At 36.6% G+C, this 20,264-nt stretch overlaps 1 protein-coding gene across 8 annotated transcripts in view; it reads right to left on the bottom strand.

The window, feature by feature from the left end:
* EYA4 (EYA transcriptional coactivator and phosphatase 4) overlaps positions 1-20,264 on the bottom strand; it is a 299,656-nt gene that overhangs the window by 48,507 nt on the left and 230,885 nt on the right. For all 8 annotated transcript variants that reach the window (XM_063443239.1, XM_063443241.1, XM_063443240.1 and 5 more), the window contains 2 exons: positions 10,631-10,767; positions 2,458-2,541 (listed from right to left, as the gene is read on the bottom strand). In XM_063443239.1, coding sequence (XP_063299309.1) covers positions 2,458-2,541; positions 10,631-10,767 — 221 coding nt within the window. The remainder of the gene's footprint in view (positions 1-2,457; positions 2,542-10,630; positions 10,768-20,264) is intronic.

The following is a 20,264-nucleotide window of genomic DNA, read 5'->3' as shown; positions in this document are numbered from 1 at the left end:
CCGAAAGCACAAGGTGTGCAATACTCAGAGACATGGCCAAGGTAAGAAAGGCTGAAAGACGACCACCACTGAACAAGACACACAAGCTGAAACGTCAAGACTGGGCCAAGAAATATCTCAAGACTGATTTTTCTAAGGTTTTATGGACTGATGAAATGAGAGTGAGTCTTGATGGGCCAGATGGATGGATTGGTAAAGGGCAGAGAGCTCCAGTCCGACTCAGACGCCAGCAAGGTGGAGGTGGAGTGCTGGTTTGGGCTGGTATCATCAAAGATGAGCTTGTGGGGCCTTTTTGGGTTGAGGATGGAGTCAAGCTCAACTCCCAGTTTCTGGAAGACACCTTCTTCAAGCAGTGGTAAAGGAAGAAGTCTGCATTCTTCAAGAAAAACATGATTTTCATGCAGGACAATGCTCCATCACTATGCGTCCAAGTACTCCACAGCGTGGCTGGCAAGAAAGGGTATAAAAGAAGAAAATCTAATGACATGGCCTCCTTGTTCACCTGATCTGAACCCCATTGAGAACCTGTGATCCATCATCAAATGTGAGATTTACAAGGAGGGAAAACAGTACACCTCTCTGAACAGTGTCTGGGAGGCTGTGGTTGCTTCTGCACGCAATGTTGATGGTGAACAGATCAAAACACTGACAGAATCCATGGATGGCAGGCTTTTGAGTGTCCTTGCAAAGAAAGGTGGCTATATTGGTCACTGATTTGTTTTTGTTTTGTTTTTGAATGTCAGAAATGTATATTTGTGAATGTTGAGATGTTATATTGGTTTCACTGGTAAAAATAAATAATTTAAATGGGTATATATTTGTTTTTTGTTAAGTTGCCTAATAATTATGCACAGTAATAGTCACCTGCACACACAGATATCCCCCTAAAATAGCTAAAACTAAAAACAAACTAAAAACTACTTCCAAAAATATTCAGCTTTGATATTAATGAGTTTTTTGGGTTCATTGAGAACATGGTTGTTGTTCAATAATAAAATTAATCCTCAAAAATACAACTTGCCTTATAATTCTGCACTCCCTGTATTTGGATCACCTAATACATAATATGCAAAATACAGTGCAATTCATTTTAAATTCGCTTTAAATTTACACTAGCACACTGGGGGGCAACTCTTCTGACTTTTGATCATTTTGAGTAGCTTAACAAAAAATCCAGCCCTATCCAAAGCCCAGCATCTCTGATGCCACAAAGGTACCAGTGATGTTTTATCTCGGAGACAGCAGTTCTGCTGAGATACGTTTCATGGCTGAGCCCACGTGGGAGTCATTATGGACTCAGTTCAGACATACACTTTGAATAGTGCTTGGGATGCTTGGTGAATTCATTACGCTTCCTGACAGTATTTCATCATCACAAATTCAAACAGAAATTATTTTAATCTTTAACATTTTTGGGGAAATATCTTTCAATAATAAACACCTAACTTTGTTGTAGGCTGGCAGTGAATCTGCATGAAGGCAAGCGTAGCTTATGATGTCCACACACCATCTGAGTAGTCTATCCCGCAAACCTAACTTTAAGCCTCATTGACTCTTGCACTGGTAAATATGTAATAAACTGTAAAAATAATCAGGCCCTGCTTGAAGGCATTTTGTCCTATTGCGCTAACCCAGGAAAGCTTTCAACACATGTTTAACTAACCAGTATTTTCACTTAATCTTTACAAAATACTATCAAATGAAAATTCTCACATACATATTTCTGTAAGGGCTTATCTTGGGTAATCTCAACTCTTTCTGAATAGTCTCTTTAGATTAATTATTATTATTATTATTTAAACTCAAGAGACATAAAGATATCACAAATATATGCAAACATGCCGGACTTGTTGCCTTAGCACACTGCTAATGTTCCTTGATACCGACCACCAGTTAGCAGTTTCTACTTTGCACATTTTTAAATTAATTGCCATAGCAACTCCATCAGGACACTATAACATGTGTATGGAAACACACAGGAGTTGCTAACTGTACTGACAACTATTTGAAAGATTGTCGGCTTGTCAGTAACTGATTGTGACAACCATAGAAATTAGCCCATATGGATAAATGATATAAGTAGATTCAAAGCCGGTATACATATAATCAATGATTGCCCCGACATTAAAAGTAAAAACAATACGATATTAAATTACATTGTCATACCGTAACATATATTTATAGACGTATACTTAAACAAAATCACATTTTTAGAATTAGTGCTGTATGACCACATTATTACAATGAATCTGCACATTTTCAAGTATGGAAGCTGCACAATTCTATGGTTTGTTTGAAATGTAAAGCACATTTAAATCATTTTTAATTTATACCTTAAAAACACATAATGTAACTACAACCTGGAGCATTCAGAGAGTCAAGCTCTTTGGACATCTCATAGCTGAACCATCTCGGAGACATCCGTTAGATACTGTTTCATCATAATATACATCATACCTTGCCATACTTCTGTGCAAATGTCCCAGTGAGCAACGAATGGAAAATTATGATCGTTTCATCCAAATCCCAAACAAACACCCTCTGAAAGAGGAAAGGTAGAGGCATAAACAAACACATTGGTCATTCAGAGGTCATATCTAAAAAAAGCATCCTAGAACAAAATTAACTCTTGACGAAGATGCTGAAAAGCACCAGCTGTCTAGCAGTAGTGTTTAGGGAAGAAAGATGCATTTTCGGAACTGAGAAATGCAGAGTTGCCTAATTCAACGTGCATGTTTTCATGCTACAAATATTTAATAAGAAGATTAAAAAAGATAATGATCATTGAATTCTGAGTCGTGAATGTTATGAAGAGATGATTCAGAAAATCCCTGTTTTATTCACTTATATTGGCTTTAGCTTTGTGCAGATGTATAGCATTTTCCATAACTAAGCTGTTTGGTGATACCATGATCCACATCATTAAGCTCTGCAGGTCTTCTAGTGAAGCGCATATGTTTAATAGCATGAAAAATCTGGCCACAGTCCAATTTGTTGTCTGTAACCTAACAGCTGGTTGTGTTTTCCCTCCTCTACAGATCTGGAAACAAATTTCAATAATTTTCTCTGTGTGTGAAGTGGCATCAGACCTACTAACGCTGTCATTTAATTAACAATGAGCTGTAAAGAAAAAAGCAAACATTCAAACATATATGTGATCAATATAACATTGTTACAGTGATTTGAAAACATGCGACTCAGAACCAATAAAAATAATCACTAAAACTTAAATTGAAAAGTCTCTTCACTGCTTTAATTGATCAAATGCTGATCGCGTTGCGCAGAAGTTCTATTAGACTGTTATCAACCAATAGGAAGACATTAAAATAGGAGGATAAAGTACGTACAGTAAAGGCTCAATCACGAGAATAAATAATACAGTGAAAAATGTCTTCCCCCTAATCCCTATTGGTTGCATTTTGGCAAGTCGTGCATAACAGTAAATCATGAAAATCCAAAGTAATTTGTATGAAACATAATGTCTGGCTTAGAAAGATAAATAAATCCACCTATGTGCATCCAACTATGTGCATCCAGCTATGTGCAGAAATATTGGATAGTTTGTAAAATGTCAGAGAGAAAACAGAAACAAAGCTGCAAACAAAGGCTGGAAGCAACATCTGCACACGAGACAAGGGTAATGCTATAAAAGTAAAGTGGAATACGTGCAATCCTGCATGCACCAGGTTATTGGCACTGCATATACTGCCACACTGATACAGTGGCTCTGTTGAACATTGACTACTGTGCCCAGCAAGAGGGGTGTGTAGGGAATAAGGCACTAGATGACTGGTGGCACTTTAGTTCATTTACTTTTGTGCACTAAAACCTGGACCTCACTGGGTAGACATCAAACAATAATAATAATAATAATAATAATAATAATAATAATATTAGATCATTACATTATTTAACGAAGGCAGAAACAATTATTTTTTATCAGTTTGATCCCTAGTATAGATATTATTTACTAACTCAATAGTAATTATTTTATCAGCTTTAACGTGGTAAAAGGCTTAGATTACCTTAACTGGGGATACTGCTTTAGCATTAACTAACATACTACCCTTCTTTCATACAGTATGTGTAATAAAAATTATAAGTGTGACATTAGAAGCTATCAGATCACAATGCTGAATTCAAAGTCTTCACTATAAATGCTAAACAGTATTCCACAAAGATATTGGAGATATTGGATGTTGCATAAGTGTATTATGCTGTAGAGTAGACTGATTAGTCAACTTTTCAATTTTGGTTTTCTGTAAGAAAATTCTCAATGTGATTTTTCTTCTTCCATTTCACTAATTTACAACGGCATGGGCATAAGGAAGTTTCCTGTGGCGATCATAAAAACATAAATGCACCATGTAGGATTGTGTAGCATGTAATGGTTAAAATAACTGGCCTGTAGAATTACAGTCATGGGAAAAAGAAAGTACACCCCCTTTGAATTCTATGGTGTTACATATCAGGACATAATAACAATCATCTGTTCTTTAGCAGGTCTTTAATTTAGGTAAATACAACCTAAGGTAAATAACAAATGACATATTACATGTGTCATGATTTATTTAACAAAAATAAAGCCAAAATGGAGACGTTATGTGTGAAAAGTAAGTGCACCCTTACTGCTTCCATAAGAATGAAGATGCTAAGTAACAGACAGGTGCTGTTAATCAAAGGACCTTAATAAATTAATCATCAGCAAGTCTGACCACCTCTATAAAAGCCGAAGTTTTAGCAGATTGCTGGTCTGGAGCATTCCAAAGAAGAAAGACATCAGAAATGATCTTAGAGACAGCAACTGTTGCCGCCTATAACACTGGGAAGGGCTATCAGGCCATTTCCAAACAATTTAAAGTTCATAATTCAACAGTGAGAAATGGAAAACATTCACAGGACCTGGGAACCTTGCAGTCATTGAGTCGACCATGAACTCCTCTGTATACCAAAGTATTCTAGAGGCAAATATGAGGCTATCTCTAGGATAGCTAAAGCTTGGCCAAAATTGGGTCATGCAACAGGACAATGGTCACAAACACAGCAGCAAATCTACAACAGAATGGCTGAAAAGAATCAAATCAAGGAGTTGCAATGGCCCAAAGTTCAGACCTCAACTTGATTGAAATGCTGTGGTGGGACCTCAAGGAACTAAAGCAATGCTTTAGTGGGCCAAAAGTCCTCCACATCGTTATAAGGGACTGATAAAGTCATACAGAAAATGATTACTTCAAGTCATTGCTGCTAAAGGTGGTTCTACAAGCTATTGAATCATAAGGTGTACTTAGTTTTTCACAATTGGCTTCTCCATTTGGCTTTATTTTTGTTAAATAGATTATGACACAGTGTAATATGTCATAATGTTGTTCATCTGAGGTTGTATTTACCTAATTTTAAGATTTTCCATATACCACTGTATTAAATAGTTTGAACATGGTGGGAATATAATCTATAACTAAATTAAAATGGTCATCTGACCTTAATTCAGAATATTTCTCATTTTCAAGGATGACCCTTCAATAGGTAGCGGTATGCTGTAAAGAGATTAGGGTCTAAGCTAAAGATTTGTGAGGGCATTATTGCAAAATATTTATGAGAAAATGTTTGTAGAAATACTTCATTGTAATGAAGTAAGTTTTAAAAAAAAAAAAGTCATAATTAGTTTTTTTCCCATGGATGCATGGATTGAAAGATAATTTAGATTAGTGTCCATGGTATTACATTACATTTCAAAGAAAAACAACTTGTAGTGACCAGCTGTACTCTAGTAACATGAAGTGGCACAGACGTCTGTCTAGTAAACTTTGGTGCTGCTTGCAACAGACAAAGCCAGTATGAGCTCGGGACTGTTCCTAGCCAGTAGAATGGTGACATCAAAGGATGGACAAGTGTTAATAAATTAGTATAAAATTCTGCTCCATAGTAAAAATCTTTAGGTATCATACTTTGTTTTCCATGCTGTGTGTGTGCGCGTGCCATGCTGTGTGTGTGAAGAAGGACGCCATGGCGTGTGTGTGAAAGATGCCATGATGTGTGTTTGGTGGGTGTCATGCTGAAGACTTTTTTTATTAGAATAAAATCCCTTTACAGTGTTCTTATCATGCACAAAACTTCACCTAAAAAAATACATCACTGAGGTCTATGCAAACAATAAAGTGCCAAAAAAAGAGAATAACCCTCCTACATGTACCTCAGTTGTAATTGCTCTTTTAGCACATTGGAATACAGAAATGGAATGACATTAGGCATGTGCATAGGGAGAATTTTCGGTTCGGTTCGGCATTCCGAAATTCGGAATTTTCGCAATTCGGGACTTCGGCAATTTGGCACTTCAACACTTCGGAACTTCGGCAACTTCGAACTTCGGCACTTCAGCACTTCGGAACTTCGGCACTTTGGCAGTTCTACACTTCGGAAATTCGGCACTTCAGCACTTCGGAACTTGGGCACTTCGGAACTTCGGCAACTTCGACACTTTGGAACTTTGGAATTTCTGGACTTCGGAATTTCGGGACTTCGGCACTTCGGGACTTCTATTGCAGCCACTTAGTAGATAACTCCCTAATTCCCACGGTATTAGGGAGTTATCTACCAAAAGGTTGAAAGACCTAAATTGGTCTTTCAGACAACTTTACTAATACTAAGTAAAAATGACTTAGTATTAGGAAATTTTGCCCCTACTCGCTAAACTGCGAGTAGGGGCATGTCTAGTAAACAGTGAGCAGCCTGTGGCTGCTCACTGTTTTAAAAAAATAAATAAAAAATAGCCCCCCCCGCGCCCTTAAGTAAAATGATGGGGGGGACCTATTGTCCTCCCCCCGCCCCCACCCCTGAGCGGTGGGTGGGGGCCCTAAATACTAATAAGGGGGGACCTAATGTCCTCCCCCCTTGCCCCCACCCCTAAACGGCAGGTGGGGGCCCTAAATTGGTATAAGGGGGGGACCTAATGTCCTCCCCCTGGCTCCCACCCCTGAGCGGTGGGTGGGGGCCCTAATGTCCTCCCCCCTGGCCCCCACCCCTGAGCGACGGGTGGGGGCCCTAAATACCAATAGGGGGGAAAAAAACGAGCGCAAACAAAAAATCCTTCTTCACCAATGGAGGGCTCCGCGCAGACTGAGCTCTGCAGGGCGGAGAAAGCGTATAAAGCCTTGCCCCGCCCTGCAATTAGGCTCAGAGCTCTCTGATTGGTGGGTTTAAGCCATCCAATCAGAATGCTCTGACAGGTAAATGAAGAGACTGACAGGTAAGTCTCTACATTTACCTGTCACAGCACTCTGATTGGTTGGTTTGAAATCCACCAATCAGAGTGCTCTGTGTAATTTTACACAGCGTGGGAAAGTTCTTTGGAATTTTCCCACGCTGTGTAATTTGACTCATAACTATCTGATTTTTTAATTGCGTCGGTTATTATGGATTTTTATTTGGCCTTTTTTGGGGCTGAAAAAAGAAGATTTTAGAAGAAAGAAATCATTGAATGGTAAGTTATTTATTATTCTTTTTTTTTACAGGTTCTTAGTTAAAGGTCCCCCCCTCATTATTTTTAGGGTGAGGAGGGTACGTAGGGGGATCATTTTTTTTCGGGGGGGGAGGGGGTGACTAGGGGTTTGGGGACTTTTTTTTAGGGCCCCCACCCGCCGCTCAGGGGTAGGGGCCGGGGGGAGGACAATAGGTCCCACCCCCTTTTTTGTATTTAGGGCCCCAACCCGCCGTTCAGGGGTGGGGGTCAGGGGGGAGGACATTAGGTCCCCCCCCTTTATTAGTATTTAGGGCCCCCACCACTCAGGGGTGGGGGCCAGTGGGGATGACATTAGGTCCCCCTTATTAGTATTTAGGGCCCCCACCCACCGCTCAGAAGCACTTCTTCCAGGCAGCCACTACAGTTTTGTAAATCCTGCAATGTTTGACATTACAGTTTCTACAAAACTGCAGTGTTAAGCACTGCATTGTTAAAACTGCACCCAGACAACTTAATCGGGATGAAGTGGTATGGGTGTCTTTGTTTCCATAAAAGGACTACTAAAAACAAAATAATTTTGGTTGGACAGAAAAACTTTGAAAATCCATTTACCAAATAATAATAAAGTTACAGTGTGTATGGAGTGACTGTGGCAGGGTGAGTGTTTGTGGGTTAGTATGACAGACTGATTGAGGCAAGATGCATGTAATTGGTTGAGTGTGGCATATTGACTCTGGTAGGGTGACTGTGGTAGGGCGAGTGTGGGGAGGTGTATAAGGAGAATGTATTTCTGTGTCCATCCTCCCAACACACTATTTATTTATATTCCTTTTTATTTCATTGCAACCCTTCCTCCTTACCAGAGGAGGGCTCTAACCGTGTTCACTGGTGGTCCCTGGTTGCCCACTAGGCTGAGCTGATGGTCTGTACCTTCTCTGGATGCAGACCACTGACAACGTTCCCCTCCAGTCTGTGACTATGAAGAATCATCTATATTGATTTGATATTAAGGTAAAGTGCAGGTCCACTCAGGGAAATCTTTATTTACCCCCACCAGCCTGTGCAGCTGCAAAGCCTAGGGCCCCAAAAGGGACAAATTGCATTTGCAAATTATGAATTTTATGTCCAATATTAAAAATCTTGTATGCAGAGTACAGGGTGTAGGTGTATCCCCTGGGAATTGTACATAAAAGATTCCCACATTGAAGGGGATATATATTATGGCAATGCAATAACAAATAAATGAAACATCTAGATTATTAGATTTATGTAATTACTTTATATTAAAAAGTGTAACAAAATTTTAAAAAATACTGTTAAGGCTTAAATCATAAGTAAAGAACATGCATATTTTAACATTTGATATAGTAATATGAAGAAGATGAGTTCTAAACATTACTGCTCCAATTTAATACAATTAGATTAGCTTTTCAAAATATTTAGTAATTTTGAATAAATGTTTTAAATAATTTTTCAACATATTAAAATATATAAAATATATCACGTTAAAAAATATATATCAATATACCTAAAAAAAAACCAAAATAATAACATATACATAATATTAAATAGTTTTAAAAATGTATCCAAACTATTAAAGCTTATCCAACAATATTACAATGAGGCCTAAATTAGTACATCTACATAACTGTAAATGTTTATTTATGTAGCCATGACCCACCTCCTATACCAACCTGTTGTTTTCTTCTACTTGTAAGAGCTAACTACCCATTCCATGTTACAAGGCCATTTTATTAAATATTTAAACAAAAAGAAACTAATGACAGCAAAGGTGTTGATGGATTATTTTTCATAAATTCAAATAACACATTAATTTAAAGAGGATAGTAAGAATTAGCGGCTAATTAAAGTATTTAGAAAATTGGGCAGCCTAGATTGGCTCGAATGGTTCTTATCTACTGTCACATTCTATGTTTCGATGTTTCTATAAATTGACAGTGTAATTGTGCCCGGTCCGATTAAGATTTAACTGGTGCTGTACTCAAAGTCTAACTCCCCCTAAAGGAGCATGATCTCCCTGGCTCTTTCCTGTGCTCGATCCACCCCCCCATGGACCCTTGAGACTGATCTACGGTACTGGGGTAGCTGCAACTTCTCCAGCAGCAGCAGTCGTTAATCGCCTGGAACTCTAAATTGGACAAATATGAGGTGGCTGCCAGATACAACTTACAACTATTGCAGCTTTAGTTACCCTATACCCCAGGAGAGTGCTAATTAGAGGGGAGATGGGGATGATGATGAACAATTTCACCGAGAACCAGGGAGAGCCCTCTTCTCCGGAGTCAGGAAGACTCCTATTCGGAGACTGGTCCTTAGCCAGCGGCAGCCTGAAACTTGCGCCAGATTGGTAAATAGCCATGGCCCACCTAAATTTCACTTGATAACTACTTGAGCAGGGTATATGCAATCTAGACACTTTTTAAACATTTTGCTCATGGGAATTAGTCTTGTCCAGGAATGTATAGGGTGTCAACATACTGTTTACTTTTGTAAATCATTCCCAGTTAATTGAGTTAACTGACACAACGCCAGTGAAGAATTCTATTGTCACCGTAGATGTTATTGTCCCTATGGCCTGTGTCCCAATAAAGTTTAATTGTTTTACCCATTCACTAAGTGTCGTCTGATGTTTGGGGACAGGGCTATAGTCATTTCAGCACTTTCTGGTCCAGCGAGAGAGAACTTTGGCGGAGGTACTCAGACGAAGTACGGGAGCTCTGTCCCAGCCAGTAATAAAAACAATGTGTACATAGACTGATTTTTAAGCAACAAATTCATGTCTTCTCCAACTTATTTTCTACCGCTGGATTTGCTAAAAAAGTGCCAAATGAACTACCAAAAAAATCTAAATCTCATTGAAAACCAAATGCACAATTGCATCATGTTGCGAAGAACCTGGGAACATGGCCAGATTTGCTTCTTCATATTTGAAATCTAACTTGGAATTTTGTATTGTTTGGCAACAATGATCTATTAAACACGTATCTACAACTACAAAAAAAAATAAGCTCTGCTTTAATCTGAAGTCAGGGAGCACTTAAATTGAAAATAATTTCTGGGAATTAGAGGCAGTTGCATGACAATCATATATGTTTACACTAAACAAAGTATTCTGTCAAGGGATATGGATTCAATGAATGATTGAGATCCTACCTCCAAATCACTGTCAGGTGGAGGTGACGGATTATTTTTTCTGCCTCTTCCGCGTGACTTTGACCCAGCATTCCTACATGTTCTGTCATCAAGATCTTTGATAGGTGTCGAGGGACTCTGTACTGTGTCGAACTCTCCTGAAAATAGAACAAATTGCATACTCAGTCTTCACATTGTACACTATAACAGTTTATAGTTTAACCCCTTCAGGACGGAGTCAATAGTGCACGTTCTGATCAAAACAAAACGTAAACAAAAACTGGAATTTGTGCTATATGTCTGTTCAACCGTAATTCACCGCTGTCACATTAAGTGCACCCACACTTATTATATATCATTTTGTTCAGGAGAAACAGGGCTTTAATTTATCAATAACTATTAATATATGGAACATAATTTATTATGAATAAAATGTAAAAAAATTTGAGATTTTTTAATTTGTATTTCCGTCTGCCATTTTAGCTGTGAATGTCATAATACGGTTTTACTGCAAAAAAATGCACATATTTGTAATCAGCGATGTCTCACGAGTACAACAGTACCCCCCATTAACAGGTTTTATGGTGTTTTGGAAAGTTACAGGGTCAAATATAGAACGTTTCATTTTCAAATAGAAATTTGCCAGATTAGTAATGTTACCTTTGAGACGGTGTGGTAGCCCAGGAAAGAGAATTACCCCCCATAATGGCATACCATTTGAAAAAGTAGACAAGCCAAGGTATTGAAGGTGGGGTTAGTTTTTTTTAGTAACCACTTAGTCACAAACACTGGCCAAAGTTAGCGTTCATATTTGTTTTTGTGTGAAAAAAGCAAAAAACGAATATTTGGCCAGTGTTTGTGACTAAGTGGCTACTAAGAAAGACTGGACATACCCCACTTGCAATAACTCGGGTTGTCTACTTTTGCAAATGGTATGCCATCATGGGGGTAATTCTCATTCCTGGGCTACCATACGCTCTCAAAGGCAACATAACTAATCTGGCAAATTTCAAGGTGAAAAAAATGAAATGCAAGCCTTATATGTGACTCTCTAACTTTCCAAAACACCATAAAACCTGTACATGGGGGGTACTGTTATTCTCGGGAGACTTCACTAAACACAAATATTAGTGTTTTAAAACAGTAAAACATATTACAACAATAATATAGTCCATAAAAGTGCCGTTCGTTTGTAAAAAATGCAAAAAAATTCAATTTACTTAAAATATCATCGTTGTAATACAATTTGCCAGTTTGAAACACTAATATTTGAGTTCAGCGAAGTCTCCCGAGTAAAACAGTACCCCCTATGTACAGGTTTTATGGTGTCTTGGAGAGTTACATGGTCAAATATAGTGCTTGCGAATTAAATTCTCTGCACTTTCTCCCTGTGTTGTCAGGCATGTCAATCAAATTTTAATGAATCAAATCACATAATTATGTTAAAAGATTACTTAAATATACATGTAGAATTTTAATATATATACATATATATATATATATATATGTGTATTTACATTCTACGTGTATACTAATGTAATCTTTTATGTAATTATATGTATTTATCTATATATATATATATTTGCGGTTATTTGTATTTTATATATAGATAGATAGATATAGAATGTCATTCTAAGTGTATTTTGTTACCAATATATATATATATATATATATATATATATATATATATATATATATATATATATATATATTAATAACAAAATACAGTTAGAATGAAATTACATATGGATATATAATTTATATAAAATTTTGTTTCAATATTTTATTTATTTATTTTGTCATTTTATTTATGTATTATTTTAATTATACGTATATATATATAATATATATATGTAGATCTATTATATATATATAATATATATACATTTTATATATATGTAACGTCATTCTAAGTGTATTTTAATACTAATATATATACTTATATTAGTATTAAAATACACTTTGTATGACGTTACATATATATAATATAAATACTTTTAATTTATTTTTAAACATGTTTACTTCTTTTTTTTTTTTTTACACTACCTACCAGCTGGGGGACTTTGAGAGCGACTTTGAGAGCGATCACATGGCCCCCGGGGGCCTCTTTTGCCGTGGGAGGGCTGCCTGGGCTGTCAGGCAGCCCTCCAGAAGAGGAGGTGAGTACCGCCGAGGTCCTGGGGGCTGCAGCCGTTACGGCGTTCAATGCCACCGCAACGGCTTTAAAGCCCATTTAAAGCCCGACGGCATGGAACGCCGTAACGGCGTTAAGGGGTTAATATTACACAAAATAAAAACTGATACTGCACTCAAATAATAGATGATCAAAGAGAGTTTTTATTCATTTCTGAGTTCTGTGTAGTATCAATAACTCTTTAGAGTAGCTAGAACAAATGACAGCTCAAAAAATTATTATAGTTATTATGGAATCCTCTCTACACAGTCTCTGTTCTCCAAAAAATGAAGGGATGGTGATCCCGAGTGCGCAACCCCCGGTGACCTGACCTCCCAGACTTAACCTGCATCAACTCAGAGCAACAGGACAACTCCGGCAACATATGGAAACCTGTCATCAACACTTATCCAGTTGAGAGTGTGTGAATCATCAAAGAAATTAACACTCCAGCTTCTACAAACACACCCTAAATGGTGAGATCCAACCATTAGAGACATTTCTTTTCTTTTTTGAGTACTCAACGTTGTGCTTGCATTTTTTCTACTGTTTTCTTTTGAAATATTTTTTGATTATTTTCATTCATTTTTCCTTTTTTGGAAAACAGAGGGTATATAGAGAGGATTACATACTAACTATAATATTTTTTTGAACTTTTAGAGGATGTGTTTTTTTCTTGCTTATATTTATTTTGCAGGTGATTAGGAATAAAGTCAGGATTGATTGATGTATTTTGTTTATTTGTTTGCATCTCCCTGTATGGGGTGGAGATATGTGGTAGATACCACTTATACAAAAGTGATTCCTTTTTTAGGTGAAAGATATGAATTAAAAATCTTTGAGCATCTATTATTTGAGTGCGGTATCAGTTTTTATTTTTTGTAATAATTCGATGTTCATTATAGGTGGGGGACCTTAATACCCGCACTGAAATACAGTTTGAGTGCCAACACATATTTTTTTTTCTTATAGTTTAATATTAAACATTTTGTTATCTCAATTAAATTATTGCACGGCATTTAATGTTTTGAGTACCAAAGTTCACTTTTAGATCAAGATGACAAAAGTGGTTTCAAATATTTGTAACCAAGACTTATTAGCATTATGTTCCTCACTTGTTTATACATTCATGAGTAAGTTGGGATGCAAATTGGATCTGTCATACAGAAAGAAGTGGAACTGAAGTATATAGGACCATGGTATAGTAATATATTGCCCTTGCCTACACAAGTCAACAAATACATTTAGGTACAGATTGTGATGGTAGATACAAACCCATAGACCTTTATACATATTACAAGTATTTTTTATTTACTTTAGTGGATAGCCTTTACTGCTTTCACTGGCAAGCTGGTTCTTCATTCTTCCAATCCATCACTCACCCCAACCCACATTCACATCCTGTGTTTTTGTTCCTGTTCTTTTGCTTTTTGAGAAATGCACATTTTCCAACTTTATAGCATCTATCAAATCAGCTGATGCTCTCAACCAATAAGCCAAGCCCTGCAATGTAGGCCTTAGCTCATGAGAGCTAACGGACATTACTGCTGAGGACCTGCTGGCTCTCAGAGAAGGTAGTGGAGGCAGGAAGTGGCACCCAGTGTATCCCTGGTAAGAAGTTAATCTGTTCAAAAATGATCTTACTCCTTATGATGGCATAGCGCTAGGGCACTACTGGAAGCATAATCACTACGGAGAGCTGTAGTGATTATGCTGCTTGGAGGTTTCACTGAACTTTAAAACTCACGTTAAATTGACATTGAATTCTGACAATTGCAATGGCTAACTTGACTGGTAATGGTTTTAGCAGCACCATGACATCACTGGGAAGTCACACCCTGGATTATGTAAAATGAGAGATTTGGGTAAGATTCAGATAGACAGAAGGAAGCTATAACAAATAAATATGTTTCTGTAAGAGTCAAACACAAATTTATATCAAATGGAAAGACAACAAAGAAGTTAACGTCTACATACATATATATTATTGCTTTGCAAGGGATTAATCAATAGTAACATATAAGGAATATTGTCAAAATGAGGCTCATGATGCTTGTTCCTTACAACATGGAGTGAGTCTAATAATATAATTATATTTTACACAAATTAATATATTTGCATAATTTTTATTTTTACATTAATTAGCATGGCAAATGAGCCAAAGAGGTATCCTGGATGAAATCAAAATCCACCAGATCCTAAACTTTACATATTTACATGCTGATTAAATCATGCCCAGGGAATAATTTACAAGATCGCATTGTTTGTACATGTTTTTTCCAATTGTAAAATGCTATTTCGTTCCTGTTTTTGGGCCCAATACTACTTTACAGCTGTAGAGTGGGTTTTAAATCTGCTCCAGTGCACATGAAGGAAACATTGTACAGCATCCTATTTAAACAGAAACATGACTCTGTAAGAAACAAATCCCAATTTAACGTTTAAAATGGCATGTGGGAGAAATGAATAAATAAGTAAATTCCTAGGTATGCAAGTACAGAGAACCCAGGAGCAATGTGTATATATACATATGCATATAATTTATTTAATAGCCTTTTGTTTGCTGTGTATATACCCACTGACTTAGCAAAACTATAATAACCTTTGTGTTTTCCTGAATGGCAGAATCTCCCATTTTGCATTCCCCAGCTGTCCATAAATCCATTTCCTCTCCTATAATCAAGGCTCCAAGTTTTTTTTTACAATCCGTTTGACCACTTCTGGCATATTTTATTTTTTTTATTATTCTTTTCAAACCTTCACTTATCACACATCACCACATCTGCTGCTTGGGCTGTTGGAATAAAAAATTAAACCATTACAAGCCAAAGGGGCACTATAGACAAGGCAGCTGTTCTATACCATTCCAGTTCAGAATGGTTAGAACACCATAAGAACCATTGCTATCCCTAGTAACCTTTCCTTGAAAAAAAGAAGAAAAATATTTATTGCTATTTCTTTTGTGCAAAACATAATAATACATTTAAATTGCTCATCACTGCTGAAATTATTTGTTTTCAAACACCAGAAATGATATCACAGATAGAGATTAACTCAAGCTCAGTAGCCGCAGAAGCTGCAAATCGCATATTGTGATTACGTAATTATAGTGTTATATATTTACAAAAGGCTTAATTGGCTTGAAAGTAAAAAAAAAAAAAAAAAAGATTTTTGAATTAAATTAGATCCAATTCTTTGATAATATATTTCAAAAACTTACTTGACATTTAGTCAAAGGAAGCCTGATACAGGTCTGCACAAAGAAGAAAATGCAAGATGCTCATCACTTACAGTACAAAGGACATCATCTTGCATCTTCAGAAAGCTGCCCAAAATTCAGCTAAATCATCAATATTACAGGTAGCCTAAGCTCTGCACCTTGTACTACAAACATTGACACTACTCAGGGTATAACAGATAATGACTACTTAACCTTGTTGGAGTGTTCTTTAAGATTTATTTTTGTCATCTCAACAGTTCTGAAATGGTTATTGTGTTGATGTGTTAACAATATAATCCATTTTAACTTTTTACGAATTTATTTATTTGGTTAATTAACAATATTTACATGAATTTGGCATTGCCTGATACATCATATAATTTTAGGAGTCTGGTTAAAATAGAAGCATATATCAGTAATATTAATGCTATTGTGATATATCAATATTCAGGCAAAATAATTCTAATCATTTTGAAATTTTCCCCAAGATCTGTACAATGGAACCTTCATGGCTTTGCCCTTTACCTCACTATTTCTTCTTTCAGAACCAACTTTATTTCATTAGGCTAATCTCTAATTCAGAATGAGCAGCTGTCTTGCTGAACGCAAGGTATGCATCTATTTTGGAAATGCAAGTCAGCACTGCGTGGTTTCTGGACAACTGCGGTCTTAACTGTTTCTAGCAAGCAGCTCTTGACCGAGCAGAAATATATAATACAACTTAAAGTTACTCTTTTATGTAATGCACTACACGTAGTATATTTGTTCTAACAAACAAATGCAAGGATAGAAAATTGTCTAACTCGTTTTTAATGCACCTCTGAAGCTTTGTAAAGGAAAGTGACCAAGTTAACTCAATTTACAGAATTTACATTTTTTTAATTAATTTTCTTCCTCATCTTTTTCTGAAAATAGTAATAAATATAAAGTATTAGTTGATGTTTGGTGTCAGAAATATTCAGACTCTTTAAGAAACATAAGCACAGAAAGCTAATAGAAAAACAACTACACCAGATACAAAACTTAAATAAAACTATCACATACCTTGCTACTGGATCTGTGTGAGGTTACTGCTAACATTTCTGGGTATTTCAAATAGCATTGCAGGCAACCATTGCAGCCTGAAAATATAGTTGAAGTGTGTTTCCAAAACTATTTCTACCTCCTCTTCTATATTGACTGCCGTTCTGCAGCACAGAGCAGATTGAGCTATGTCAGCTCCAGTACAGTTCCGGCGCGGTATAACAAAATTGACATTTTCCCTCTTTAAATGAAAGGGACTAACTTGAGTTCCAGCTGATACATTTGTTTGTTCAATAGTTATGGGCCAGGTACCTGCATGTACCTATGTTGAGTCCATAAAGGACACATAAAAGTGACTTTTTACAAAAAAAATTTAAAAAAATTGATTTACAAAAAATAAATAGGACAATTACAAGAAAACTTACAGGAACGTAAGCTCAAACGAGCTTACAGTCTATAGGAGGTGGAGTAAAAAAAAACTTTAGGACAGGAAATAGCAATCAAATAAATGGGAGTGAAGCAGAGTTGGAGGAGAGAGTAAAGTGCTGTCCTTTAGGAGAGAGCAAGAGACAGGTATGTGAGGTAGAGGTTACTCTGGGAGGCCATACGCTTTCCTAAAGAGATGGGTTTTAAGGCACTTCTTAAACGAATGAAGACTAGGGGAGAGTCTGCAGGCATGCTGTTCCATAGATAGGGAGTCACCCGTGAGAAGTCCAGCAAGTGTGAGTTGGCCGTACGGGTGCGAGTAGCGGACAGGAGAAGGTCACGGGCAGAGCGGGGAGACCGAGAAGGGGCATACCTATGGATCTGTGAAGAGATATAAGAGGGGCTAGAGTTGTTCAGTGCTTTATAGGTATGGGTAAGCACTTTAAATTTACTCCTATAGGATACAGGAAGCCAATGTAAGGACTGACAGAGAGGTGGGGTGTGAGAGGACTGACTAGAGAGGAAAATCAGTCTGGTGGCAACATTCATTACAGACTGTAACGGGGCAACACGGCTTTTGGGAGGACCAATTAGGAGAGGGTTACAGTAATCCATGCGTGAAATTACTAGAGCATGGACAAGCTCCTTGGTAGCATCTTGCGTAAGGAAAGGGTGGATGCGGGCTATGTTTTTAAGATGGAAACTACAGGATTTGGCAACATACTGGATGTGAGGTTCAAAGGTGAGGCCAGAATCAAGTATGACACCAAGACAGCGTGCTTGCAAGGATGGACTTATGTGGATATCAGAACAAAATATTAAAAAAGCCCATTTCAAGTTATAGTTTCCTCTTTTATGCATTATTTAAAGAATGTATTAAAAGGACACTATACTTTGAAAAAATAATTAGAATTAAATGGATTCTTTAAATCTTTGTAAACCCCAGTCTTTTTCTTTGTTTAAAATATTTCAATACCCTTACCTTTTTTTCCAGTGCCATGACATGCAAATGCCTACTCCACCTCTCATTTCATCTGCTTGCCTGCTAACTCCTCTTCAACATCTCATCCAATCAAATTCTTCTCATAGAGAAGCACGAGGAACGAGAAGCACATGCGAGGCAAGCATAGCGTTTATCCAGTTAAATGCTTCTCACAGAAAAGCAATGAATCCATTGTTTCTCCATTAGAAGCATGGATTGAACTTTAACATACATATGCTATGAGTGATGATATTGAATGTCAACTACAGAGCCTGATTTGGTTCTTACAGCACAAGCACTATCTAGTGGCTGTCAGTGTAACAGCCACTAGAGGTGAGTTTAGCCCCCAAGGCAAACATTTCTGTTATCTCCAATGGTGGGAGCCAAATGCCAGGGACACTGCACACAGACCACTTCATTGAGATTAAGTAGTCAGAATGCCTATAGTGTCCCTTTAAAAATGCATTCACTTACAAAAAGATAGACATTAATCTATCATTAATATCTGTGGTCAATGGCTGAGAATGAGTGCATCACTGCTGAATATTTTTATGATAAGGTATGCTTAATTTACCTATTTCCCAATGTCAGAGCATGCTATGCCGTTCTACAAAAGGAGGGTTTTATCGCTGTTAGGGCGGCCTAGCAATCAAGGGACCCGCATAACAACCCAAGCAATACCCCTGTAGCCAATCCAAGTCATGTGATTGTGGTGACACCTGCCTGGGTTCTCAGGCAGGTTCACCAATATACAATCGTAATAATTATTATCATCAAAATACACTTGATATATATATACACATATATATATATATATATGTATTTATATATATATATATATATATATATATATATATATACCAAGTGTATTTGGATTATAGGAATATATATATATATATATATATATATATATTTCTATAATTCATTACAGTCTAGCAGAGAATTTGCAAGCCCTATATTGACCCTATAATTTTCCAAACCCGATAAAACCTGCACATGGCATCCTTGTACTTGTGAGACATCACAGCATACAATGTCTGTGTTTTATTCCAGTAAAAGCTAACAGTATTATGCATTTCACAATTAAAATGCCATGCAGAAGTTGGAAAATAAAATATCTTTATTTTTCACATTTATTTTATATTTTATTCATATTAAATTATATTTCATGTATAAATATTTGATGTGGAATGAAAGCCATATTTCTCCTGAACAAAATGATCTATAATAAGTGTGGGTGCACTTAATATGAAAGAGGTAAATTATGTTTGGACAGACATATAGCTCAAATCCCAGGTTTTGTTTTGATTCAGAACTTGGACAATTGCCTCAGTCTTTAACAGATTAAAGGCTAAAATACAATACAGTAAATTTGTTTAAAGAGGCTTTGCTGCTTTGGTATTGACTGTTTTTTCTTCAGTGATTCTAGACAGATATTGTTATAAAGCGCTACAGAATTTGTTGGCGCTATATAAATGGCAATAATATTAATAACAATAATAATAATATAGGAAGAAGTGTATGTTAATAATGTGAGGTACACTTTGTAGCTGAACTTAACTTGATGGATCCCTGCCCTACTTTATTTATATAAAACTAGAAATACTGTTTGTTTGTTTGTTTGTTTGTTTGCTTGTTTGTTTTTAGCATATAACTAAAAGATAGAAAATTATTTGTTAAAATTATTTAACAATACTGAGTTGTGCATTAAAACCCCTTAAGGACACAGCTTCTGGAATGGGAATCATGATGGAATATTTCCGTCATGTGTCCTTAAGGGGTTAAGTAAGAAATGTTGGCTTTTTAATGTAACCTTCAGCATGTAAACCCA

Source organism: Pelobates fuscus, chromosome 2 (assembly GCF_036172605.1).
Source record: "Pelobates fuscus isolate aPelFus1 chromosome 2, aPelFus1.pri, whole genome shotgun sequence".
In the NCBI taxonomy this organism is placed as follows: Eukaryota; Metazoa; Chordata; class Amphibia; order Anura; family Pelobatidae; genus Pelobates; species Pelobates fuscus.
This window is presented reverse-complemented; position numbering and strand designations above follow the sequence as displayed.